Source organism: Rissa tridactyla, chromosome 2 (assembly GCF_028500815.1).
Source record: "Rissa tridactyla isolate bRisTri1 chromosome 2, bRisTri1.patW.cur.20221130, whole genome shotgun sequence".
Lineage (NCBI taxonomy): Eukaryota > Metazoa > Chordata > Aves > Charadriiformes > Laridae > Rissa > Rissa tridactyla.
The window spans coordinates 132,543,176-132,569,953 of record NC_071467.1 but is presented as its reverse complement, the minus strand read 5'-3'; the positions used below and the strand labels follow the sequence as shown (position 1 = coordinate 132,569,953).

At 38.3% G+C, this 26,778-nt stretch overlaps 1 protein-coding gene across 6 annotated transcripts; it reads right to left on the bottom strand.

Moving 5' to 3' along the window:
- Positions 1 to 203: 203 nt before the first annotated feature.
- On the bottom strand, positions 204 to 25,832 carry TRA2A (transformer 2 alpha homolog). 6 transcript variants are annotated; one of them, XM_054190415.1, is made up of 9 exons: positions 25,574 to 25,832; positions 16,079 to 16,212; positions 14,276 to 14,375; positions 13,286 to 13,384; positions 11,071 to 11,259; positions 2,762 to 2,877; positions 2,131 to 2,238; positions 1,353 to 1,420; positions 204 to 1,185 (listed from the first exon to the last, which is right to left on the bottom strand). In XM_054190415.1, exons 1-9 carry the CDS (start codon positions 25,607 to 25,609, stop codon positions 1,175 to 1,177), a joined length of 861 nt encoding a protein of 286 aa, XP_054046390.1. In that variant the 5' UTR covers positions 25,610 to 25,832; the 3' UTR covers positions 204 to 1,174. The 6 variants fall into 6 exon arrangements, with proteins under 6 accessions (XP_054046390.1, XP_054046388.1, XP_054046387.1 ...); XM_054190413.1 differs by having other exon boundaries at positions 2,131 to 2,235; positions 14,276 to 14,447; positions 25,574 to 25,831; XM_054190412.1 differs by having other exon boundaries at positions 14,276 to 14,447; positions 25,574 to 25,830.
- Between the last annotated feature and the right edge of the window lie 946 nt (positions 25,833 to 26,778).

The window sequence follows — 26,778 nt, the reverse complement described above, 5'->3', positions numbered from 1 at the left end:
AGTGCCAAAGATGGCACAGGAGAAAGCTGGACTACCCGCCCTGCTTAGCCATCCCGTAAGAACACACACTGATCCTCAGGGAAGACAAGGCTCCTGAGAAGCCACATAAATGTTGACTGTATCATCCAAACAGCAGCATCAAGTCTATTTTAACCTTTGTTCCAAGCTGACATGAAAAGCAGAACAAAAGACAAAAAAACACATTTCAGTGGAATTAACTTTTATTGAGGGGGGGAAAAAAAAAAAAAAGAGGTTTACATGTAATTGTAGGTTTTTCCATCCGTACTTGCAAAACTCCAAAAAAAGCCTGGAAACAAAACTTGCTTTATCATTATTGCAATACCAAAATGTTGTTGGGTTTTGTTGTTGTTTACATGAACAGCAAATTATATAACTAATTGCTACGTTCAATAAATATCTTTTGTCCTGCACCAATTAAGGGGAAATATTTAACCAAGTACAATAAAAACCCCAGGGTTTTTAGGTTTATCTTCAAAGGTTATCCACTGTGTAGCAGTCCAGAAACTTTATCTATAAAACACAGCCTTTATTTTGAGTGTACAAGGATCTATTTTCCCAGTCAGTCAAATATCAAATTTTGCTCTAGCTCAAATAGTCTACACTCAAAGCAACTACCTGACAAAAAAAAAAAATAATCCTCTGGTTCATGACTATCTAAGTAAATCTGTCATTACAGAAAAGGCTCAAAGTCGTTACTTGTTTATCAAAGTAATAGGTAAACATTTTAACAGAAAGATTAACAAGTTACTTGGAAATGCAGGTTTATATTAAAGTATCTGAGTGTGTATATTACATATGACATGCAAGCTTTAAAAATATCAATCCTCTCTTCTGATTAGTCAGGAGTCCAATTGTTTTAAAAACAAAATAGGAATGACTTCCAAAATGTATCAGCACTTTGGGTTCTCTATTTCATTTTACTTAAGATGTTTTACTACACAAAAACTACAACAATTACAATATTTAAGAGTATTACAATAAGGAGGGATGGAAAACAGGAATACTTCAACTGAAAAATATGTATATTCTAAATGAACCAAGGATTTGTAAAAGAGCTGGATGGAGAACAAGGAAGGGAGGGAAAGCAGTAGGGAAGCTAAGATCCGAACTTTGTATTTAAAAATCATGTCCTCAACTGTAACTCTTCTGATCTTCAGTAGCGCCCTGGAAAAAAAGACGACACAATTACTATAAACTGTACACAGAACAACTCAGCTTTAGTGTGCCCAGCTATTTTGCTTTCACATTTAGAATTTCCACTGATCAATTAATACTAGTAACAACAAGGTTTAAGCCATCCAGATTCTATTTATTCACTTGTATTTACTTACTTGGACTATAGGAACGGGATCTTGATCGTGATCGGTATCGACTATAATAAGGCGATGGTGATCGTCTCCTTTAAAGGAAATTAAAAAAGAAACCCAACAACATCCATTATGAAAGAAGCCTTATTCACATCACTTCTACAGAACAGAACCATTTCCTTAGCACTGAAAGACTTGGCCTGCATGAATGATTTCAGCTTTATTTGGCTGTGGCTTACAGTTATTTAACAAATGCTTTTATATTTCTGTATTTGATGTGTTTAAAACTGTAAGATATTCCCAGACACAGAATTTAATAAAGTCTCACTAGCCTTGCAAACACATGAGGTGCTTCTACAGATGACTACAATTCATGTTGAACAACATTCTCTGAAATTAGATAACTTTCAGAACAGCGAGATGGTTATGAAATGTCAAGCATTAAAAATCCCATCTACAAATAACCCCTTTTTAAACAGCACTGCATGTCAGCTGTCCCTGGTTCTATATACAGCGTGGAAAAACGAGTTGCCTTTCTATCTGTCCACTAAATTCATATGGCACATATTCTACCTCCTTCAGGTAGCAAAATGAACCCGTTGCGCAACTGTTTACTGTAAAACCGAATTACATTAACACTGAAGATTACTACTTTAATACCACAAACCCCAATGTAATGAGGCTCTAAGACACAGCAAGCATGTATGCAGAATCTTGCTACAAACTGAGTAACATTTTTTGTCACCTTTCAGTTTTTCCAACAAATCCACTGTTCTACAGAAATAAAATAAAAATTACGTACCTGTATCTGTAATCATATTCTTCGTATCTGTCATATCCTCTGTCATACCCCCTATCATAATATGAGTCACGGCGACGACCTGCTCCACCGCCACCACCTCCTCCACTGCTATTAAAAAAAAAAAAAAAATCATTTCAGGTATCTACTTTTCATCCTGATTTAACTTACTTAAAAGTTTTTTGTAAGTGTTCTTGTAAATCAGACACTTGAGACTATGCCATGAAACAACCTAACAATGAAACATTTAAAGAAAAGCACCACCAAAAAAACCCAGAAAGCCCACCAGGGATTTAAGCTTAATTCCCATCAAAATCAAAGGCAAATGGGCACCTTAGTATTTCAGTAAGTTAAGGGTGCATTAACTGACTGTGCTGGAGATATATTTTTTTTTTTAAATAACCGGTTCAGTATTTTTTTATACATAAAGATACAATAAACTACAGTAGGATTTAAAAGTATAGGTGAACCACAGTAAAACGTTCTTTAAATTAACTTTGTGATAAAATACAATTGGTATAACACTAAAATAATAAAAAAAAAAGTATCTGTAGCTCTATTTTTTCAACCAGACTCCAAACATTCAGTTTAAATCAATTTTAGTCACATTATAGGAAATGAGTGAACTCCTTACTGTGTTGGCCTGCCCATATAGATGCCTGGGGTGGGTGTATGTGCTCTCTTGGTGATTGAGTAATCCACCCGAATCCTCCTGCCATCCAGCTCCATGCCGTTTGCATGCTCCATTGCCTGCAGGAGAGACCAGGAATAGGGATGTGAAACCTGCAACCTACTGGTAACTATGGAAGGCTATGTACAAATCACATTATTTTCCATCAGAAAAACAAGCCCTGAACTTGTTTTATTTAGACTGGTTACTAGTGCCCCACTGTGGCGAATGGCTCCTCTCCGTCCCTGGCCCCTTTGCCGGCAGTGTTACAGGACTGCACTGGGGTGCCGGAGAAATGTGACACGCAATCCCTTGTTAAGAGAGCACGGTGCTAACCACCAACACAGTCGCTTTCCCTAGACTTTCATCTTCTACCCATCAGAAAGGTAACCTGAAAGTCAAAAGAGCTTTTTCTGAAAAGTGCATCTTTCCTACTGCTGCCTCTGACCCAGAGGGGACGGGCGGATACAAAAGCTGTGCAAAACAGTGGCTTCCTGTAGGGTGCATATGGCCGGATTACTGCTAGTCGGCTGCCATTTCATGCTCTCCCAGCCTCCTGCCATCTCCCTTACAAGGACCTACTCCAGCAGAGCTTAGTAAAATGGCGGGTTCAGCCTACATGGATACCTAATTACAACCTTCCTCCCCACTCACTCTCACAATAGCAGCTCGCTAAAGCGATACGCTAACAGTCTGTGCTGGAGAAGCCTGTGCCTTCAGACCCGCCCGCAGCCCCTGCACGCGCTCACTGGGTGTTCCAGCCCCAGCTTCTCTGGTCTTTGAGAATCAATACAATGGCCTTTCACAAACTCAAAATCATGAAAATAGTTTTTCAAAGGAGCACAGCGTACTTTTGAGAATTATATTCATGCAACAGTAACTTTAAAAAAAACACCACACAAAAACACAACCTTAAGAATTTAACAAACAGCTAATGCTAGACTTAAATGCTATTAAAATTTGCATTAAAATAAAATTATTAAATTGTTTTTGATCCTTTCATCAGCTGCTCTAGGATCTCTGAAATACTAGTACACACCACCTAATTCGTGACACTAAGCACAGAATTTAGCCCAAAATACATTATTTTCATTTTTCATCTGTGGAGAAGAGACACTGTTAAAATCTTGAGTTAAAGAACACAACCGCTTTGCTGTTATTAAATTGTGAGCAACAATACACAGCCTCAACACATGAAGGAGCCTCTAACCAAAGCATTTTTTTCTCTTCTTTTTTCAAATAACGAAACAAACAACTATTCAGAAATATAACTTTTATTGCAGCCCTCTAACAGGAACCTTATTGAATTAACAGATAAGTTATAGAGGAGGAAACAAAAACCTGACATATGATTTAACTAACTGATGTTCCCAAACTGGGCGGCTGAATTATCACTATTTTACTACACTTAGTTTGTGTTCTTATAATGGTGTTTATATCTATGCTATATCGCCACCTAGTGAGTTCTGTTCCCATACAAAAATAAAATTACATTTAGCTAACTGCAAGCCATAATCAAAGAGCATTTCAAGTCCTCCAACATACACTAAAGTAGGTTTTGTGAACAAAACATGATCCTTAGGCTTTAAGTTTCATAGCCTTGAGAATTTTCTTTTTCTTTCTTTCTTTCTAATGTCCTGTTCCCAAAGGATGATCTAAATGAAAATAAATCTGTGCACACATCCTAGGAATGTATGTGTGCACAAACCCAAAAACGAAGGCTGCAAATAGCTGGCTGAAAAATTAGCTTCATCATGAAAAATGGAAATGTAGCAGTGTACAAGGTGTTGCGAAAGGTACGGAATTTTCTGCTTCATGGCATTTTTATGCCCAGTCAACAACTTGCAGAGTAACAGGTTTAGCTGACAAGAAGCCACCTCAAATCCAGAACATCTGGTACATGCGTCCCAGTTAAAAGAACAAACACCCCCTTAAGAGGAAGATTTCTTTGAGATTGGGAGCAGCAGAGAAGAGGAACATATCAGCAAGATGAATTCTTAATTTTAAGAAGACTTGATTGATTGTTTTGGAAGTACCAAGGGTTACACTTCAGTAGATAAAAGTTCATAGTTACCAGTCTGCATGAATCTCAGACATCCTGGTCACAACATCTAATGACCTACCCAATATGAAAACTTTAATTTTCTTAGCTTTCAACAGCTGTCAGCAATAACTGCCAACTAAAGAAATTAAAATAGTAACAATCTTTCATAGATATACAGACATAGCAAAGCCTTCTACAGTTCTGATTGCATCCCCCAAATGCAGAAAAGCCAAAACCTACAATAAGCCATTATAAATCCAACAATAATTGATAGTATCACTCACATTCAGTCACTAGTAACTGGAAATTCCTTCCAAAGAGGTTTTCAAATTCTATGCATCGTTCTTAATGTGCGCATCTCAAGTCTTTGAAACAAAGGACTTAATTTGACATTATCAGTTAACGACTGCTGCAATATGACAAAAGTCCTACTTGGAAGCCTGGTTTCAAACAAGTGATACAACAGTGCTTATTTTGTACAAAGGCTGTAAACACATATTAGTAATTCTAATTACTGGCATTTTTGTGTTTTCTTTAAAAGTTCAAACAGTTTATAAAAAATTTTGGAATTTACAGTTTTATTAGACTAGAATGTCACATTCAAAACAATTTTCAGTTTGCTTTTCTTGCTGTTTTGGGGTATGCATGAATGCTGTGTTAGGAGCATTTAAATGCCAAAGGGAAAAAAATTGCACATTCACTCTAACAATGCAGAAGACATTCTCAAATACTGTTTAAAAGTGTATTTTCCAGACCATCAAATGAAACATTTTGAAGAGAAAAATCAAATTACGTTGGGGTTTAAGACACACAATACACTCTCAGGAGCCTTTAACTGTCAACAGTCCATTTTCATTTCAACCTGTATTTTCTTCCAAATATCTCAATGTTGTTAATAGACTTGCATGGCTTTCACAAGATGACAGTAAGCAAGGAAGCGAACAGGATTCCTATAAACATGCACTATTAGTTTTGGTTGCAAATTTTAAGGAAAAAGTGACTTTGTAGGCCAGAATACATATCTGTATGTTTGCAGTCAGAAAAGAGAGAATGGGGATGGGGAACGACACAGGCAAGAATTCAATCTTAGATTACAGTTTTCACTGTGCAGCAGTCTATCTGTAATAGCAAAACTCCTACAAATTATTATCTGTAAGGTGGTGGTTTGATAAAATAAGCAGTTCCCAAACTACAGGATCACGGCCTCCAGTGGCTCAAAACAATTCTATTTACTACACTATATGGTGTTCTCTACATGTATTAGCATTTAGGTAGAGTAAAATAAATTTGGAAATAGCGAACTTTTAATTGCATGCACAAACTTACACAGGTGACTGCTAGTAGTTAAGCAATCAATAATTCATTCGAAAGAAATTAAACAATCTTTCAGTCTGGATAATGCCACAAAGAGCAGGCTGGACAAGGAAACAATGTGGGAAATCTTTCCAATCTGCACTGTGGTCACTGGGGAAAGGGTGTGGGGAGGAAGGAAGGAGGGAAGAGAACTTGACCTGGCAGAGCTGATGTCAGTCACTTTACATTTCTACTACGGAGTTCAATATACCATTTGTATTGTACAAAAAATCATCAAGCCTTCAATTCAACTGCACCTAGCTGCTTTGAATTACTTCAATAACATGACATCACCACGAAATTAGTGAAGTACCGACTGAATACACTTGAACAGCTGAATGTGAGCAATTTACGTTGGGACTCGTTTTGAAAACGCTATTTTCATGATTTAAAAATAAGCATATAAGACACTTTCCACTGAGTTTTTTTTTGGTTTCTTGTTTGTTTTTTACCTCAAGTCCTTCCCAAATTGTCCTTACTGGCACCCATAAAAACATCATCTCCACTGTATCACAGGTACAGCATGGGATGAAAGACATAATTACCTTCCCACCCCCCCACCCCCCAGTATACTGATATCAGTAGTTCAGGTCTAGATTTAATGAAGACATCTGAAAGAACATTCTGAAAAAAAAAGTAAGAAATCCAAGGGGATGAAAAAATAAATTAAGAAACCCAGCTTTTCACACTTACTGCAGTGTGTCAAGTTGAATTCAAGTTTCCATTTCACCTTTGAACAAGAGTCAATTTATATTCTCTAGTTCAAGATTTTGTTTTTTAAAAAATTATTCGAATATTGTAAGTGATATGTTTAATATACAAATTTCTGAGTTTAAACATGTATTGATTAAATGTATTCTCTTTAAAGCATACTTTAAAAAGTTTCCAAATCAAGAAATACAGGATTTTAGAGAACCAGAATGAATAACTGGATATGTTTCTGCCAGTACTAGCAATTTCATGGTATTTCAGAGTCTCCAGAAGTCAGTAACTTGTAATTCCAAACATTTGAGACTTTCTTGTGTTCTTTTCTGTTTTATCATGGGTCCTGTTTGATACCACAAACAATACTTAAAACATTTCTTCAACAAGCTATGGGAGAAGTTTTGGTCAATAATGATGCTTCTAAGCTGGTCTGCTTGCACCAGAGATTAAACGCCTTGCAAATTAAAATGAAAAACCCTGTTGTTATTCCAGTTTTTGGCAACTGAATTATGTTAATAGTTCAGTTTGCCTGTATAAAGTTTGTCATGATTGCTAATGAATACTATTTCAGAAAACTGTCTGAAAGATGGTCACTACTATAAAGAGCATATAATTAGCATTAGAAAACAGAAAATTCCGTACTGCCAACAGCTGTTGTAGCTAATGCTTCTCAGGGGAGTTCTTGCTACAGAAACAGAGTACATTCACAGTAGCCTCACTTTAAGCAACAACTAATACTTCATATTCTGAGTTACTGAAGAGCTGCACATTGGCCTATGAAATCCCTGGTAACTGTAGTAAGAATCATCTCCCTAGAACAGCCAACACTTCTTACTCAAATAATCCTGTCAATTTATTGTTAACTCCAAGATAATCAGTCCCCCCACCTTTTGTTTTTCTCTTATCCTGTACATAAAGGTTTGTGTTCTTCTGAACACAGGAAGAAATTCCCAATGTGATGGGCTGGTGAATATCCTCTACAATTTAGCAAAAATATTGCAAAACCACAGTATTACAACACTGGCTCAGTGCCAGCATTGACAATACGGAGAAATATACAAGAACGAACTCTAATCTTGTAAAACAGGTCTTCAACAGATATTTATAGATCTTGCCCTTTGCATAATGTTACACATGGTTCTAAAGACTTAGCAGAAGGGTGGCCAACATAAGACAAGACACTGCAACACACAAGGCAAAAATGCAATGCCAAATATTACTTAGAAAAGTCTGGTTTTTTTTTTTGGTAAAAAACCCCAACATAATGTCGCAAAAAATTAAAACCACCACGCCCATAAGAGAATACCCTTTCCTCTAGAAAAAGGTAGATAATATATGAGCTTTTCAAACAGGTCTTGAACAAGCACACCAAAAAGATGTTAAGGTGGAACAACTGAAGCTACTGTGATGAGCTAGCTGTTCTACCTAGTAGTTATCAACAGCTAAATCTCTGCTCCTTTTCATAACCAAGATGATCATAAACAGCTAACGACAAGGCTGATATGGTGTCATAATCAATCTGAAGTTCTGAAAGCCTAAAACAGCTTAAAAGGAAACTTTACTACTGCCCCTTTATTATTTTTAGGACACTGCAAAGTATCACCTTTAAAAAAATCTGCTATTTTACATTGTCTATGGACTTCCACAGCATTGAGCCTGCTGACAATTCAGAACACCTTTACCACCATAAGGAGCTAGAAACATTGCATCGCTTGGTTTCAGAATCTTGACACACAGGAATATTTTAATGAGCTCAATAACTGATCCAATTTGTAAGAATGGTAACCAGTGATGACAGAGATCCTGAAGGATTTCATCTGCAACAGAATCCACACAATACTGATACTGACCTAACTTAAACCAAGTTACAGAAGCTTAAATGTAAATACATTTCATTTGGTGTTGAATTTTAATATTAACAGCATTTGAGAGCATGTCAGCTGAGAGGCTTCTCAGTGTTACCTCTCTTGGAAGGACAACAGTGAAGATAATGGGAAATTCTCATTTTTTTGGTAGAGTTCTAAATGTATTTAATCCATCTGACTGCTTTAAGAGGGCCGCAATTTAGTTCAACATCTCACCTAGAGTTTTATATTCTCTTTATTCAGAAGCTTAGGGTATTGAGGTTTTGAGGGCTTTTTTTGTTTGTTTTCTCCTTGGTTTTTTTTTTGGGGGGGGGGGGGGGGGTTGGGGGGTTTTTTTTGGTTTAATAGGAAAGTTATTTACTCAGAACAAAAGTAATGTAAGTGTCATTGCTTTTATGCACACTCAACTTTTCAGATTTGATCTATCTTCCACACACAGAATTACTTCATGTCCTTCAGTGTTCTCCTACAGGGCCTGTCAAAGTTTCACATTTATAGCTGTATCTCCTTTTTCTACACTAGCTGCCACTTATTGCCATCTTCAAATCTGTCCTCAAGGCCCATGAAATCAAGACAAACAAGTTTTTCTCCTGTCCTCTTTGCCAAAGTATTTCAGTTATGTAAATTCCTAGTGTTGGTAGGTTTTGCATCCTTTTCCCTTCTTCATGCACCAGCCCGTTGGGGAGGAAAAAAATGGGTTTAATTACATTCCCAATTATTTAAGTTCCTGCTTAAGGTGCTATCTTTATTTCTGTATTTCTGTCTGCAAGTAATATCCCATTTTTTTTTTTCTTTGCATTCCAGTTTTGTAGTATCTGCCAAAACAGCTTTATACTAAACAAATTACTTCATGCTATTTACACGGAACATTTTAAGAAATACATGGTGTCATGCATGACCATTGCTTATAGCAACTAAGAAAGCCTCCTACTTCTAAAGATGTATGAAGTTGTAAAATAGACATGAATGTGACAAGAAATACTGTGCAAGTATTTTTGACCTTATGTTCTACAAAACAGTCACATTTTCAAAATCCCACGGATTTTTAAAGATGCAAAGAAATAAAAACCTAAAAGTTAGAAGACAGCAGGCAACTAAAGATGGATTTACAGCTATCCACTCCATTAACTCCTCTCGCAATCTGTCAAAGTGATAGTGAGAAAACAAGAGAAGGGACAGTAAACGAAGTTTTGTGTCTTTTTAGTTACGCCTATAACCTGCAACAACCACACATGTATACATCTACAAACCCCACTCTTCCCATAAACTGACTCTGCTGCATCATACCAGAAATAAAGCAAAGATCAGAACTGAGTCTAGTCCAACCAACTCACCCATGAAACATTTTTTCTCATTAAAATATCAAATAGCATCAGTTTTCATTTTTCAGCTACTGATAGTAGGTTCCACAGCTGTCACCCCCCCTCCCTTCAGTCCTAAGTGAGAAGAGCCATATCCAAGCGTTATGAATATACTTACCTGATGTAAACAGAATCAAACAGCAAATCTGAAACATCTGCCCAAGACTATTAGTCCATAAACAAGATGCTTGAAGTTTGTGACTCAGTGTGCCCAAAAGAAAGCGATAACCCCACGGTGAAGGCTTAAAGATTTTTTTTTTTTTTAAAAGGATGTGTCTTTACTTTTAACAGCAATTTCATCTACAAATTTCAGTAAATGTAGTAAAGCTCACAGGATTCCTTACGCAGGTTAAAATAAGTACTGCTTACTGTGGTAAACCATAATACAGGCTGCTGCTCATATTCTTTAATTCTTTCCTTACAGATCAATTATACTACCAACTCAGTCGAGCTGTAAACAGCTATCTGTATAAATAGCAAAGGCACAAATCAAGACAAAACCCTCTACTTTTCAAATTACATGCTTTTAGAGAAGAAAATGGAAAGTAAAGAGAATCTTCAGAATTTTGACACATGCAGGAAACTACTTTGAAAAATTAACTTTCAAAATATACCAAGAATACTAGGAGGCTTCTATGTCTGTCTAAATGCTTGCTTTCATTTTGAAGTAACGGACTAAAATCAAAGCACAATGCTCGGTAGTGCTCAATACAGACAGCTCATACTCAAAATTTTCCCAAGCACCTGAACACTGAATTAAAATGTTTCATCCAATTAAAAGTGCCATGTTGTTCAACCAAAATATTTTAAATTAATCTCACTGTGAGAACCTGCTAGTGAATATGCACTCAAAAGACACTTTAGGTTTTTTTTCTCCCCAGAGATTATTCATGAAGAAAATGCACAAAGAGCAAACCTGTTAAACGTAGTAAAGTATGAATTTACCTCTTTAGAATCATCAATTCTCTCAAAATAAACGAAAGCAAATCCTCTTGATCGTCCAGTCCGTTGATCATAAACAACATTGACACCAGTCAAAGGTCCATATCGGGAAAAGACTTCACGCAAATCTCTCTCAGTAGTATATAAACTGAGACCAAACACTCCAAGACATGTATTAGGATCTGGATTAGCCTGGTAAGACAAATGTTCAACTCCAATTAAGTTTATAAAAAACAAGTTACACATTCTCATATCAAAATTTATCAATAATTAAAAATTCTAATCTGAAAACTAAACACAGTTTATTACATAGCTTAATACTTCAACAGTCATCATTCCAATCGTAAGATAGTTTCAGAAAGCAACTACTTTGTTTTTATTTTAGAAAACAGACAAAGACAAACTTCTCATGTTGGTGAAAAACTCAGTTGATAAAAATTAAGCATTCTGAGTACAGAAAAGCTATAGAATAACAGGAACCTATTTTGTTAGTATTTCACACTGGAATCACCAACAAGCTGCAGACATGACATACAAGTCTGTGCTAAGAACAGGTCAGCCAGCCTCAATTCCCACCTTCAGCCTTTCTGCATGGTCACCACTGGTACTCGAGCACGCACATTGCCTCCAGTTGCACACACTAAATACATTTGAGCCCCTAAGCACAGACAATTGAACTATAAAATTTAGCTTCTATCAAAACTTCCTCCTCCAACTTTTCCTATAAAACAATACTGAAAGTCAGTATTTGTATTTGGAAGTTTATCTTTGTGCACTTGTAAAATGGATGAAAGTCACCAGCTTCTTTCAGCTAGACAGTAACAAATGCTGAAGACCAGTTCTGCGAAACTGTAATCCAAAAGTAATGCACACTTTTCTAGGGCAAGACTCTTGATTCTTTAACGTGATGTGGGATACAGATCTGCTTAATACATTTCACTTCAATTAAATGAAGTCAAACATGAAATTGTACAACTTCTCTATTAGGTTTAAAGTTTCTCTACATTACAGAGAGTTAATCTAATGCCAATTCCACTGCAAGAACTATTTTGATCAAAATTAACATTTTTTCAGTGAAGCTTCTGGCACCTGTTATACTACATGCAGTAACAGGCACAGGGATTAAATGTTTCTGCTAAAATAGTAACTGGAAGTTGACACAAATTTGTATTTCAGTTTCAGATTTTTAAAGCCACTGGTGATGCACAGTAATTTATGCCTCAGAGCTTGCCTTTCAAGGGCAGCCTGATTCAAAGAACAAACAGGTTTAGATCTTCTGTCATGTTCTTTTCAGAGCTTTTGTTGAGGAATCCATTGTGAAAATAAGATGTCCAAACTACTCATATATTTGAAATGTCTTTCTTTCCATTTGACAAAGTTCAAACTTTTGTTTTAAGACATGAATCTTCTACCATTCCTCATTATAGTTGAAGAGCACAAAAAAACCTGGCAGTTTGTAATTTGAAAGTTTTAATTATACAGGTTTAGATTGAAATATGGAATAAAAACTAAACCTATCTGATAATCCAGTGGCATTAACAGCTATACTCCTTTTATTACTGTAACTCTAGTGAGTCTAATGAAATCTGTCTTTTAAATAATTGTTTGGACAAGTCCATCCACACGGTACATATTAGTATTGTCCTTTTCTTACATCCCCTTTACACTACTACCTTTTCTGTGGCAGGAGAAGTATGGAGAATAAGTCTGTGCGCCCTAAGCAACAAGTGAGAGCCATATCACCACTGGAAGGACTAAACTGACTGGGGAAGGCTAAAAGACAGCTTTTATACAACACAGTATGCAAGTTCTCTCAAGAAGATCAGAAGCGGCAAAATTGTTACCAATTTTCCTGGTGTCTTTAGGACCTTGTTATTTAGTGGATTAAAATCTGGTTGATTTGAGTTTCATTTTGACACTATTAGAACTACTCCTTAGAATCAGACTGAAATTCACTGTGAAAACAAGTTTTGTGTTTCACAAAGTCATTTCAAGGCAAAAAGACTTCTTCACAGAGCAAAACGTTCTAATATTTCTAAAGTAGTAAAGTGGATTCACTCATCTTTCACCAGAAAATCTGCTAACCCTTCTGAAGTTGTTATTCCTGCCAATTTTTCAAAGACATTAGATTCATATTTACATCATGATTACACACTGGCAAAAATCCACAAAAAGCATGACTATGAACGTTGCTTCACAACAGCTTTAGCCACTGTACATTAGCATTGCTGTAGTCTTGCCCTTTTCCACGCACTCTTGTCTTCTCCCTCACACTGGTTATTATCTGGTCCCGGTGAGCTGCTTCACCAAGGTAAGCCTGCAAAAAAACTATACTCTTTTTGACCAGTTTAGTGAAAAATTCAGAGAAACTAAACCAGTTTAAAACTAAAAGGATTAGAAAAGTACCCTCGTCCTCCCCAAGGAAGAGGCAGACTGTGTCTCCTATCAGCCTGAAGCGCTGTGGAAGCAGAAGCTAAGGCACTGAAATGGACTAGAAGGAAGGCCACTGGGAGAAATCTCTCAAATGACAGATTAGTATCTTAGATCTTGGTTGGTATACCTATACTTCCCTCCTGTCCATACAGAGATACTTCTAATTTACATTTTGAGAGGCTTACTGATCCTTTTCATAACTGTAAATTTTCCTAGTCTATTAAGATCACGTATTAGCTAATAACACATGGGTTTATTTCTTCCAGTTAAACCCAATTAATTATTCAGAGGTATGAAATCACAAGCAAAATTCAAACATAACATGCTGTATGTTGTAAGCAAATAAACACATGATAATTTTATTCTTTGGCTCCTCTAGTCAATCTTATCAATACTGTCAGGTTGCAAGCATGCACAGAAAAGGTCTCGGTTTTGTGGAGGGTAAATATACTTGGAACTGCAACAAAAAGCAAATCAGAAGGGTTCAACTTTTAGAGCAGAGGGAAGCAGAAGATGTCACCCCATCTGCACATACTGACTTACAGTGCTATCGTTTTCAATTAATTTCTACAACTGCCCTGCCAGTTGCGGGCCCAAGAATGAAGTGTCCAGCTGTAAGGGCAGAGATTGCTGCCTCCCCCCCGGCAACTGCCATATCCTCCAGTGAAAAGACAGTAGGTCAAATTCAGCCTGCAGGTAACCTGGACTACACTGATGTAGGCAGTTGACGCAGGCAATTTTTTGTTGATACTCAGCCTTGATGAATATGACATACTCTGCTGCCAGTGTGCCTTCTCCTGTTGGACATTGGAGAATGACTACGGCTCCTTCGACGACGGTATTCTGGCGTGTACGATCTGCTTCGAGAACGTCTCCTATGGGAATGAGAATGGGAATGGGACCTGGAACGAGTGTAACGTCTGTGCGAATGTCTTCTGGACCTGGATCTTCAACAAAGAGAAAGCTTTTAGTTAGGCCATATGCACATCATGTATTGAATTGTAAGCCTTACATTTCCTAGAGAAAAATCTTTTTTTAAGAGGCTCTCTACAGTTAAAACAGTTAAGTTTCTTCTACTTTACACATCTAAAGATTGTGCAGATCTCTAATAACCTGCTTCGTAGATTTTTAACTTTGTTAGAGTGCTTCTGGCATACAATGAGGATTACATTCATGACAGTTTTCAGGAAGTTGAAAGTTTAAACTTATATCAGCTTGGCTACACATGAAACTACCACTTGCACAATGACACAGAAACCAGACATGCCACACTATAAAATACTATCTTGGCTGAAAAATTGAAAGATCTAGCAGCACTACAGTGCCGCAGTATCTACAAACGAAGCTCACTTAGGCTTGAAAATTATTCAAAATCAAAAAAAACCCTGATTAACTCCTCAAGCATTTCTTTGCAGACATCTAGCCAACAATAAGCTCCGTTTTAAACAGGCATCATTTCATCAAAATTGCATAATTTTATATGGGCATTATATCATAACAACAGGCTGTTAGTTATCTGGCTAAAGAGATATCTGGCTCACTGCAAGAAGAGAAGCTATAACATTAGGCTGAACTTTGGGAATTCAGAGCACAGTAAGTCTTTTTTGGCTGCCCTGGTATAAAGCGTATAAATAGAGAAGACAGATTACTGATCTCTCCCAAGAACTGGGGAGGAGGAACAACATAATACTATGCAATTCCTCTTCCCCCTCCAGAGCTACAAATGCTGTTTTCTCATCTCTCTCTTTGTTGATTAAAGCAGAATTCGGTAGCTTTCCCCATTTTCACCAGTATGATGGTAAAAGGAAAGAGAGAAGATAGGCAGTATAAGCCAAGTAATATTTATGACATGTTAAAGAAAAAAAAAAAACCAGACATTCCTCCTCTACTCTGAGCAAGCTCTCTCACAACTGAGAACTGTAAAATTCTGCCTCGGTGCACAGACACACGGAGGAGGACATGTGCAGCATCAAAAAATTAATTTAAATCTTAAAGCTCCTGTAAGTCAAGAAGCTATCCACGCCCAATTTAAGCCGTAGTTTTTGGATTTTGTTTTTAAAGTCTCCAACGAAGGAATATCAAGAACCTCCCCAAGTGGTGTCTTACAACATTTGCAACAGCTACAGAGCTTACTCCTATTATCTAACAACAGACTACGTTTGCTGCAGTTCTTACTTGACTTTTCTCCCCAGTGCCACCCCCCAAAAAGGGGTCCACACAGGAGTTCCCCAAAAAAGATTTTTGGGGAAAGAAGCATAAGCTTTTACAGAATTGAGATGCAAACCCCCTCCTCTTCTCTAGAAGAGATAAACCTACAAATTTTAGTTGTGGTTTCTACATTACTACTTCTATTTATATTACTTTCTCTGATCATAACCGTGCTTCACTACTCATGGAATCTTTCCCCAACTTTGTCCACCTATATAACCCCTAATGTGCAAAATAACACAGTCCTGTTAATACACCCCAGAAGGTTTATAATTTTTTATAACAAGGGGAAAAGACAGCTCATCGATGTACCAAAAGAACAGGCATAAGCAGTAACACTGAATTAGCATGAATAACTTCCTGGACATACCTTGATTTTGATCTTGACCTAGAGTGCGATTCCGAATGTTTGGAAGCCCTTGATGGACTGCGAGATCCTGACCTGCTCTCCGATTTTACACGAGCAGGACTCCCAGCTGGAGATTTTGACTGGGAGCGAGACTCCTAACAAAAAAGACAGTATTAAAAATGGTATTGGTTGTATAAATGCCTAACTCCTAACATTTATAAGTACAGTAATTCTATTATATTGATTGCTCCTGAAAAACAAATGGTTAGGCAATACCCTCCAAAACAAATTTCATTTTGCTAACCCACTGTTAATATTGTATGCTTTCCTCGAATAGGTCCCTGCTTGAACCAGATCACCAATTCTCTATTAACTAAGTAATCATGCAAATTCATCTACAACTTGATCATACAGACACTGGAACATAAACCATACATTTACTTAACCTAGGACCCATTCATTCTTCCAGATTCTTTTAATTCTACTTCACTCTTGCTTTCTACTTTTCTTCATTCTTCATTGAGTTTTTCATTTTTCATACTTCGTGTATTCTTCCCCAATTCAAACAATTCATTATAGCCTTAAAAAAACATTCAAGTGCTTCTATCTGACCAATCTTCTGTTCAATTTTTTCCCCCATTCAATTTTAATTTTCTGATCTTTAATACTTTTCATTAGCCTTCTTTTATCTTGATTTATCTTCCACATTCTTGGAAAAAACTCTTCAATTTCTTCACGAACATTAACCTTAATGGAAAAAGAACATTTAGTATATTTAAGCACGTGGGGATTATAAAACTCTGCTGGAGTTCAGATGTTATCTACCAAATTGAAAAGCCAGCAGGTAAAGTGCAAGAAACTATTTTATAAAACAACTTTTTTTTTAAAAAAAAAAAATCTTTAAAACTGTATAAGTGTCTACGTTCTAACAATGAGCTTACTGAGTTCTCAGTGTTTTACTGTGTTTTTCAAAGCTACCCTCCTCCCCTTTCAGATTTTTTTTGATAAGATAGATACACTAAAAACTAATTAGCACAAATATATTAAAGTACTGATACCAATAACTGTGATTCCCCCCCCCAAGTAATAACTATGCACTTCTCAATATTGAATATCCCAAATTCTACTTCTACACATTATTACTAAGACACTCTCAGTTCAACAGAATGGCCAAAGAATTCCAGTCAAAAATCTATCTATGCACATACTTACTCACATAATACATGCATATAGATACACGCAAGACAAGTTATTTTTCTTCCTATTTTTTCTTCCTCATTGTTATCCTGTTTTCCTTACATACAACTTAATCCATATAAAACAAGATGTATAATAGGGCAGTTTAAAGCAATCCAATAAAAGTCAGGAGAGGTTTTTGTTTCATAATGCACACAAGAAAAACTAGGAAAACAAGCAAACAAAGAGCAGCATTTCTAGGGAGCTCAGATATATAAAAAAACCCCTACAGAATAGTATGCTATATACATCTGTAACTTCACAAAAAATGTGCAACATTCTTAACGAAAAAATGCATAGCAAGTTCCCCTCCCGTAAGCGTTATATTTTGATTTGCGTCACTTCTCATCCTGCCTGTCCTCACAATGTTTTTCTGAATTTATTTCTTACTCCACCTATGACCAGATTTGCATTTTCTTTTGCAGTTAAATTCTTCAGTACTTTGGACTGTAGTTCTTTTCAAAGGATGCTGTCCTCACATTTCAAGGCAATAATTCCACTGGAAATGGAACCTGAGAGGCACTTTACTAACAAGCATTACAGCTACACTGCCTTTTGCCTTTACCTCAACAAAAAGGACAAGGAACACATAGAGAGTATCACCTATTGGGATGATAGGCCTGTCAAACTTATCAATGAAGGCCAAATTCGAAGCTTGGCTGTGACACATGGATCATATAATCAGGTCTACATTACAGGTTACCCTTACTAAGCTGGCTATCTGCTGATACAGCTACCTGACTGTCACTGAAATAAAGGGATGTACGTACACTTAAATATTACCAAATTTTATTTGGTGTCTTTATTTTTACACTTGAAATTCACTGTTCACTATAAAAAAAAAATACATTTCCTTTTAGAGCCTCTAACATGCTTTTTAATTACCTCACCTCTATTTTTGTACTCTTCATTGTTTGATAGCCTCCTTAATTCTACCCTTTACACTTCATCCCCTGCAACAGTTACCACTTTCTCTGGGAATTATTCTCACTTCCCTCCCTAGTAAAAGTGATCAGCACTACAGAAAAACATTTAACGTGACATCATTCAGATTTAGAAAACATCCTTCAGTAAACATCCTTCAATAAAAGACGAAGAATTCACCCTCCTCAGTTACTCCCTTCATGAAGATACTGTGTTGTCCATGCTTTTTGCATTTGAAATATGAATTCTTGAACAAGAACTTCAGAAACTCGAACAAAACAAACAAAAACCAGATACTGCACAATGCAAAAGTGCTGGGAGGTGCCAAAAATACGAAGGACCCAATCACCCCCATACAATGTCAAAGTTAACTTAGTGTCCTTATCTATTCAACTGAAGTATCTTATGACACCACCCTCAGAGTTTCTAATAGTATCAGTTATCACAAGGAATCTATTAAGTTGCCAAAAGACAACGTTACATCATTTCACGTAGGTCCTTTTGGAACTATCTGTTTAAGCCGTTTAGGGGCTGCAATCACAAACACACACTTCAAAATTGGAATGACAAAGGTGACAGCGTAAGTTCTTACAAATTTTGAACTTCCTCAAACAAAGTAACTGTAGACATAAACTGCAGCTAAAGAAAGATTACCTGTTAGCAGTTGCATACTGCGTCTGTCATTGGCAGGCAATTACATCTCATCTTCTGATGCAACATAGATCACCTAGTTATATCTCCTACAGTGCTTCAAAAGGAGAGACTAAGGGAATCACAATAATCTGCAAGAGTTCAAGGACTTATGGATGACACTGAAAAAGTACCTAGTAAGATTTTTATCAGCAAGACTACAGGCAGGGATTAAGGCCTTCAGAGCTTCAACGAGTCACAAAGGGAGATTTTGAAGAATTTTCCTCCTGTACTTCCTACTATAAGGCAATATAGACTAAGATACAGCTTGCTAATATCACAGACAGACCCAATTGTTCTGCATAAACAATTTATATCCATTCTGCAACATAAATGAGAAAAATTGTTAATATTCTTTCTTGGTACATCATCTTTAACAAGAGAAAATAAACACCTCTATTATCCAAAGCATTAAAATCTCTCAATTCTGTACTAGTCTTTAAGCAATCTAGGCATTCTGATCTTAGCTCCATCATTATCACAGAATTTAATTTAACTACTCCTTAAGAGGGAAAAGACTAAAATTTCTCTGTGGATCCTCAACATTTTCTTATCTTTCTGTTCTGAAGATCCCCAGTCATTTAAGGCGCACTAATAGGACCGCATTTCTTAACCTTAGTTTCTCATCCCACAACTGTCTTACAAAACATCATGTATTTCAATACTTTTTGCTTTACTATGCAACTGTCCAGTCACTACTTTCACCCTTACAAACTTACAGGCCGATACTCACTGCGACCATGTCAAACCATCTAGATCCGCTGTCACTACAGGCTGTAGGAAGAGACAGTCAGCTAACTCCCTAATATTCTTCAGGTCAGACTTCACTTTAAAACAAATGCTACATCCATCCATAACACTACTCCCCACAGCAAAACAAAACAAAAAAAAACAAAAAAAAACCCACAAAAAAACCCTGCAAAACAATGAAACAAAAACACACCAGAAAACCCACCTTAAAAAAACAAAACAAAAAAAAACAAAACAAAAAAAACAAATCTCAATCACAATGGCGTACTTCATTGAATAAGATGCGGTGGCTTCCTCAAGTATGTGCCGGAAAAATGGGATTAATGATTAACCAAGAAGTGGAACTTGGAGCCAAAGAAATTATTGCAGCTGAACACAAAATCTAAAGACTGCAGCTTCGTTTACTGACACTATGGATAAGAAGAGGCACAGCTAGAAGCACTTAAAGAGAGCATCGAGGAGTATTTTTTATCCTTTCTACCTTCTCTCTTCCCAGAAGGAATAACACAAAACAAAGTGGTATGGAAAGGATATCTCCGTCCCCCCTACCCCCCCAATTAACTTAGATCACAAACCCAGTCACTGAATAACTATCAACAACTTTAGACGATCCAGCTCAGCAAGTGTCAGTCACGTCAATGCATTTCATCCACACTGGTACAACTGATAAAAGTTCTATCTACTGTTTATCTTCATTGCATCCTTCAGAAGAAATGCTACTTTCCAATATAATTACTATTTTGAAAGCATCCAAAACACTTCTATGCAAAGTAGAATTGCAGAAGTCTTTAAGAAGGATTCTTTCAGTATTCCACCTATCATGGGTGGAATGATAGCATGATATCATGAATCATGATGAAGAACATGGTGGGGGGAGGGAGGGGAAAGACAAAGTTGTTCTTTCTTTTTTACCACTCTTCTGTCCTGGACTTCTGTCATGCCTTATCTCATCTCACAGCTTACCATTTCAGAGTATATCAGAAAGGCCATCAAAATTTAAAGTGAGACGCTAAATAAAAAGACCTGAAGACCTGAATAAGCTTAGATTAGGCTTTCTATAGCAAAACATGGGAATTGAAACGGGGAAAAAAAATTAAATCACCCTGAAATTTTAGTTGAAATTCATTTAACCTTGTTAAGAAGAAACACCTATAACACACAGGGGGGACTCAACAGGGTGACAAGTAGCCTAGCAATATAATTAAGTCAGCAAAATGGTAGTTCTGGCTTTACAAAAATTCTGCTTAAAACTCCTGCCCAAACTCAAAAAATAAATTAACTCCAACTTTGTAAGGGGACAGAAAAACATAAACAATTGAGAAAAAAACCAGAAAATTAACAGCAGCCTACCTACTGGACAAAACTGACAATTTAGTGACACCTCATTTATGAGAAAGGACAAGATTACAATTTAACCACTGTTTTGACAGGAATCTACCAACTTCCCTGGAAACTCCCTGAAAAAGTTAAGTAATTTTTGCTTTATATTATGTTCTGTCACTCTGTACTAAAAATAAAACTGACCCCTGAATTAGCTGTTCTTCTATAAATATTTCATTAGTATACATAATAAGCTTCTATATAAAAAGCAACTCGTAAGTTGTGCTATCTTGAAGACAAGTCTATTTTAAGTTACCAACATCAGCAAACTTTATGCATTTCTCAATGATACTGCTCCAATTAAAAGGAAAAAAAAGAAACAAAAGGAAGAAACAACTTCAGCAATAAACTTTTTGAAATTTTAAGTTAATCTTCTCATTGAGGCTTGAAAAGATGCCTCTTCAAGAAGGGTTCTGTAGTCACTCCTTTATCACATATGGAAGATAGGAAACGGCATTTGTTTTCAGAAAGAGGAGTCTTCCCAGCTGACATGGTTGAATTTATTAAGCTTGATTTAAAAAAAAAAAAAAAAAATTACTTCAAGAAAAAGTCTCTGTTCCAACACCGGGTGACCACAGCACTCTCCAAGCGAACACAGAATGCCCGCGCATACTGTCATGCCTATATTTCAATAGGTATGGAAAGCAATGTCCCTTCCTTTCCACAGAGGTGGCAGATTGCCACTGCAGAAGGAGTCGAATGCAATAGCTACACAGACTTCCCCCCCATTATTTATTTATTTTTAGCCAAAGAAATTATCTGAAAAGCTTCATGAAGCAAAAACAAGACACATTGATAGTTAGTCTAATCCAAAAGCCACTTGCATATGTATGCACTATGCACACTTCCTTCAATAAGATGGCTCACATGCAAAATGATGTATTTCTTGAAGTGCTTTGCTAGAGATCACTATGAGATTTGCTGAGAGCAGGAAGAGGCATCACATTAGAATGAAGGAAGACAACCAATCTGCAGTTCTATGTATCTAAACAGATATAAAGTTTTATCTATTTAGACAAATACCACACTAATATTGGTACAAAACTACTAAAATTTAAAGATTACAGAGATTAAACATCATCATAAGCTCAAAAAAATAATTGATCAAAGTTTCAAGTGTAGCTTCTACAGTACAGGTTTGTTCAGACTCCAGCTTGTTCACTGTTCTGGGAAATGTTTTAATAAATTTGCATGACAGAATGTGTACCAAATGAACAATCTGTTATTAAAAATAACTGAACATATAGGAAAGGAAGTAAACGTTGCCCGTCACCCGACAGCAACAAAAGATAAAAAAGCATCATTTGTCTAACCTGCTCACAAAGAACATTCAATGGTGACAAAATCCTATGACTTTTCCAAAATTCAAGTCACTGAATAAGAAGCATGACTTAAAAATCTTTTTTTCTCTTCTTAATGTCCATAAACTTAGCTCTAGCACATCCACTATATTTCTAATTCTTCTGTCAATTTCTTTCAATTAAACCACCATGCTTGCAGGGGGGATTTCTTCTGTTCAACCAGCCACATTCTTAATACAGAACTTGCTTAAGTTGAAACAAAATAATACAAAACCAGAGCAGATGTTAATTATTCTGAGCGTATTTGAGTAACATTTGCATTTGAAAAAAAAAATATAAATAAATAAAGAAATGAGTGAGCTCCATAATTAAGAAAACCCAAACAACTCTACAGTGATTTTACTCAACATTTTAGAAATGCAAGTTTTTAAATAGTACAGATTATGCAATCTCATTGGAAAGTTAGTTCCAAAATTATTCTAAATTTCCTGTCCAAATTAACATTATAATTTTAAAATAATAAATTAGAGGCAAAACATATACACAGGCAGTATGTAAATGCGGATAAAAATAAGCTTTTTTTTAAAAAGTAAAATTCCTGACCATATCGCAGGAAAACTAAAAAATTTAACCAAATTATCATTATTTATGTATGAACATTTTTTCTTCACAAAATAAGCAGCAAAACAGGAAGACACTTTCTAATTAATCTCTCTAAGACAAAACTTCATACCTATCAATAAGCACCTTCATCTTGGTATTGGACTTCATCACTACTTGCAAGAACTTTCACTGAAGTGCTTTTGGGACAATATGCATCAACAGGGATAGAATATAAAAGGCCCTAAACTGAACTTAAAACTCCCTTATTCCTTTGGCATTTAGTTTTTTAGAAGCACATCACACTATTTAGTATTTAAACTGGGGGCGAGGGGGAGGGGAAGAGGGGAACTGAAAGGGTACTCAGTATACTTATTTGTGCGAAGCATGTTCTTTACAAACTTTCTTCCAGTTTCTGCAGTTTTTTCTCACATTGAAAACTTATGCCATACTCTCTCAGTTCCACGTGCCTGCATATAGCAAACTGAAGCACCAAGAACCAAGAGTTCCATCCAATTGGGAATGGCAGACTAAAGCCCCAAATTTAACATGCTTTATTTTATGCCTGTGAGCACTTTCAGTGAAAGTGACACACAAAATGTTATATCCTGAAATATAATTTCTTATTTCAAGTATTTTAGTAGCGCCAACAACAAAAAAAAGTATTACCGAAGAAAAAAGAACTGCTTACGAATGTTCTCCATTAGTAGAACAAAAACCCCAAAACTATGAATGATTCAAGTACCTGCCATTATGATTAGTTATAAAAAAACCATCAGTAGACAAGACACTGCCACATGCTAGATTGATTGAGAAATTCAAGTATTAGGGAGAGAAAAGAAGTTTTCCAAATGAAGACTCAACATGGTCAGCAACTCTTTCCAACAGGTAAATTTTCCACCACAAAACAAAGAACAAGTCAACTGAGAAGTAGCAGTCACAGAAACTGCTACGTAGGACTTTTCAGATTTCAAATACTCTCAAAACATTATTTTACTGTTATACTGCAGAAGGCATGCAAAAATACTGAAACCACACACCTATATCAGCTTTGTAACATGAACAACAGATCCACCAAGGAACCTACTACAAATGTTCTGTGGATGAATCTAACGTAAATATTTCCTAACAATAAACAACAGTGGGCATACAGACAAGGAAATAATTTTTAAAAGACCTTACTGTAAAATGAGAGACTGAAGTAAAAATTTTAAAAAATTAACAAAGCATACTTGTCGCCCAGCTTGCTTAGACTTCATTGGTTTCCCTTCAGAGATAAGTCTACTTAGCTGAAAAGAGCTTAGCTACATAGTCATCTTTGTCCAAGCAATCAACACAGGAACAGATTTTGTTTACCTCACCTGAGGAACCAGCAGCAGTCACTCCACAGACAGGTACAGCACTCTCAGCCTAGGGAAGTATTTTTTTTTTACTAACACTACAAAAGTATAATAATATTGGTGTAAAAATAATCATTGGAATATGACACCACTCTCCTAATATTTCATTGCTTGCTTCCACAGGCAGTAAGCCTATATAACTGCAAAGCTGCTGTTGCTGGTTCATCAGAGAAAGTCACCAAAAGGATGCTTGGACGTTCCTCTAAAGCACCTCTTAAGGAGTGAACAACAACAAAAAAAAAATCTCTGCAAAATTTAAAAAAGTAAATAGCGATGGAGTGATGACAAAGAACACATTTCATTCCTGTTTCAAGCAGCTTCCTGCTTGCCGTGATCATCACTAAGAAAAAAAAACAACATTGAAAATGGAAGGGACTAGTCATATGTGTACATGAAAAACCGCAGCAATCAGAGAGAAAAAGAGAAACAGGCCTAACAAGGTTACAAAGCCACAGCAGCTTGTTCAGAGAAGAAAAGTCTTCAGCTGCCTGATCAATGAGTTTCAACGGTTTAACAACGAAGGCCATACCTCCCCGATGGCTGCAGAAGCTATGGCCCAAAAAAGACCCCCGTTGGCGGGCCTGTAGCCAGGAGAGGCAGGGCACCTCTCACAAAAGGACCCGGTCCCTCCTCCTTTACGCGGGCGGAGGCCCGGGCTACACCGCGCGGCGCCGCGCTCCGCCAGCCGCGGCCGGGAGAGCGGCACTGCCCGCGGCGGGGGGGGACGGGGGAGGGCAAGGACCCCGAAGCCCAGACCCGGCAGACAACAGAGGGCCGGGACAACAGGACGGCTCGGGATCACGGGATGGAAAGAAAATAAAGAGATAAGCGGGGAGAAGCACCGGGCCACAGCAGCGCTCGAAACCCCGCGCTTAAAGAAAAAGCCTGCGCTAGCAGTGTGGAAGCGAACCCACAGCACCAGAGCTCAGGGCCCGCAATCCGATGGAAGGGGATGGGGCGGAGAGACGCGATGGGAGACGGAAGCGTGAGGAGTAAGACTCCGTGCTGGGGCAGTCCCTCAGCGCCGGCTCGGCAAAAAAAAAGGAGAGGGAGAGGAGGGAGGCGAGTCGCCCACGGCCCAGTCAAGACTCTGGCGCCTGAAGAAGCCATTTTAGAGACAAGCTGCGCTGCCCCCACCCCGCCGGGACGGAGGACGAGGAGCGCCCCCTTCCACCCTCCCTCCCCGGGGCAGGTCACCCCCTCTGAGCACGGCCCGGGGAGGGACGGCCACTCACCCTCCCCTCGAAGTTGTTCTCCTCCACGTCGCTCATGTCGGCAGGGTCCTGGCCACGGGGCTGGGCGAAGGGGGACGCTAGTCCCGAGCAGCAACTGCACCCACGATCGCTACCGCTATTATTGTTACCGTTACTACTATCGCTACCGGCACCGCTGCCGCCTCCCTCCCGCCAGAGCCTCCCAAACCGTCTCCCGCAGCAGCGCAAAATGGCGCCTTCGCTCCGTCTGCGCCCGGCACCGCGCGGGGGGCGGGGCCCGCCTCGCCCCGCCTGTCTCAAAGGGGGCGCCGCCGGCGGGACAACGAGCGCGGCTGCGATCAGCTTCGCGGGGCGGGGGCAGACGCGCATGCGCAGCCCCCACAGGTGTGCGCGCGCCCCGACGGCGGGAGGTGTGGGGTGGGTGGGGGGGGGGGGGGGCGTCACACGGCGTGTCTCGGGGGCGCGCCGCCGCGGGAGCGAGCGAGCGGCCCGCCCGCCCCCGCGCACAAAGGCCGCTGCTCTCTCGACGGGCCAGCGGTCTGGCGCGCCCTGGAAGGCGGTCTCCGTTTTCGTCTTTGCCCCCTCCTGCTCTCTCTCGGCATTCCGCTCCTGCACCGTGGGAACGGATTTAAAAAGATAATACGCTTAGGTCGCTGTTACCAGTGGTGTTTTGTTACGGCAGAAGGTTGGAAGGTTGCTTTTAGCATACGAATTTGGAGATGAACCCATGTGATTCAGTCTCCAGCGCTTCCAGGAAATGAAGGCCTGAATTTTCGCTTAGAGCCTTGAGAATTTCCTTTTAACCAGGATTTTGCGGAAAGGCTTGTCTTTTCTGCAAGGGCTTCCCTGTGCCACCTCTGTATCCCGTGCGTTCCTGGCATTTCTTCCCCCAACGCACACCAGTGACTATGGCAGCTCTCACCTCGCAGGCAGCGGGGGCTCAGCACCGAGGCCAAATAGGTCAGGTTCCTTAGATCAGAAAATTTCCAAAGATGATGAAACCGCTGGATTTGGTCTGCCTGTGCCGGAAAGCCTGGAGAGCAGGTGAAGACAAGTGGCCAGCAGCTGCAGCTGCAGGTTGCCCTTTCCAGAAGCAGCTCTCTCCCCACCTTCGCAGCCCCTTGCCAGCTGTGGGAGCTGAAAGCTGAGGAGTTGCTTCTGCCCCAGCTCCACATCTCCATCTGCTTCTTCAGGGGCAGGAGCTTCCCTTTGTGGCTGAGAAGCTG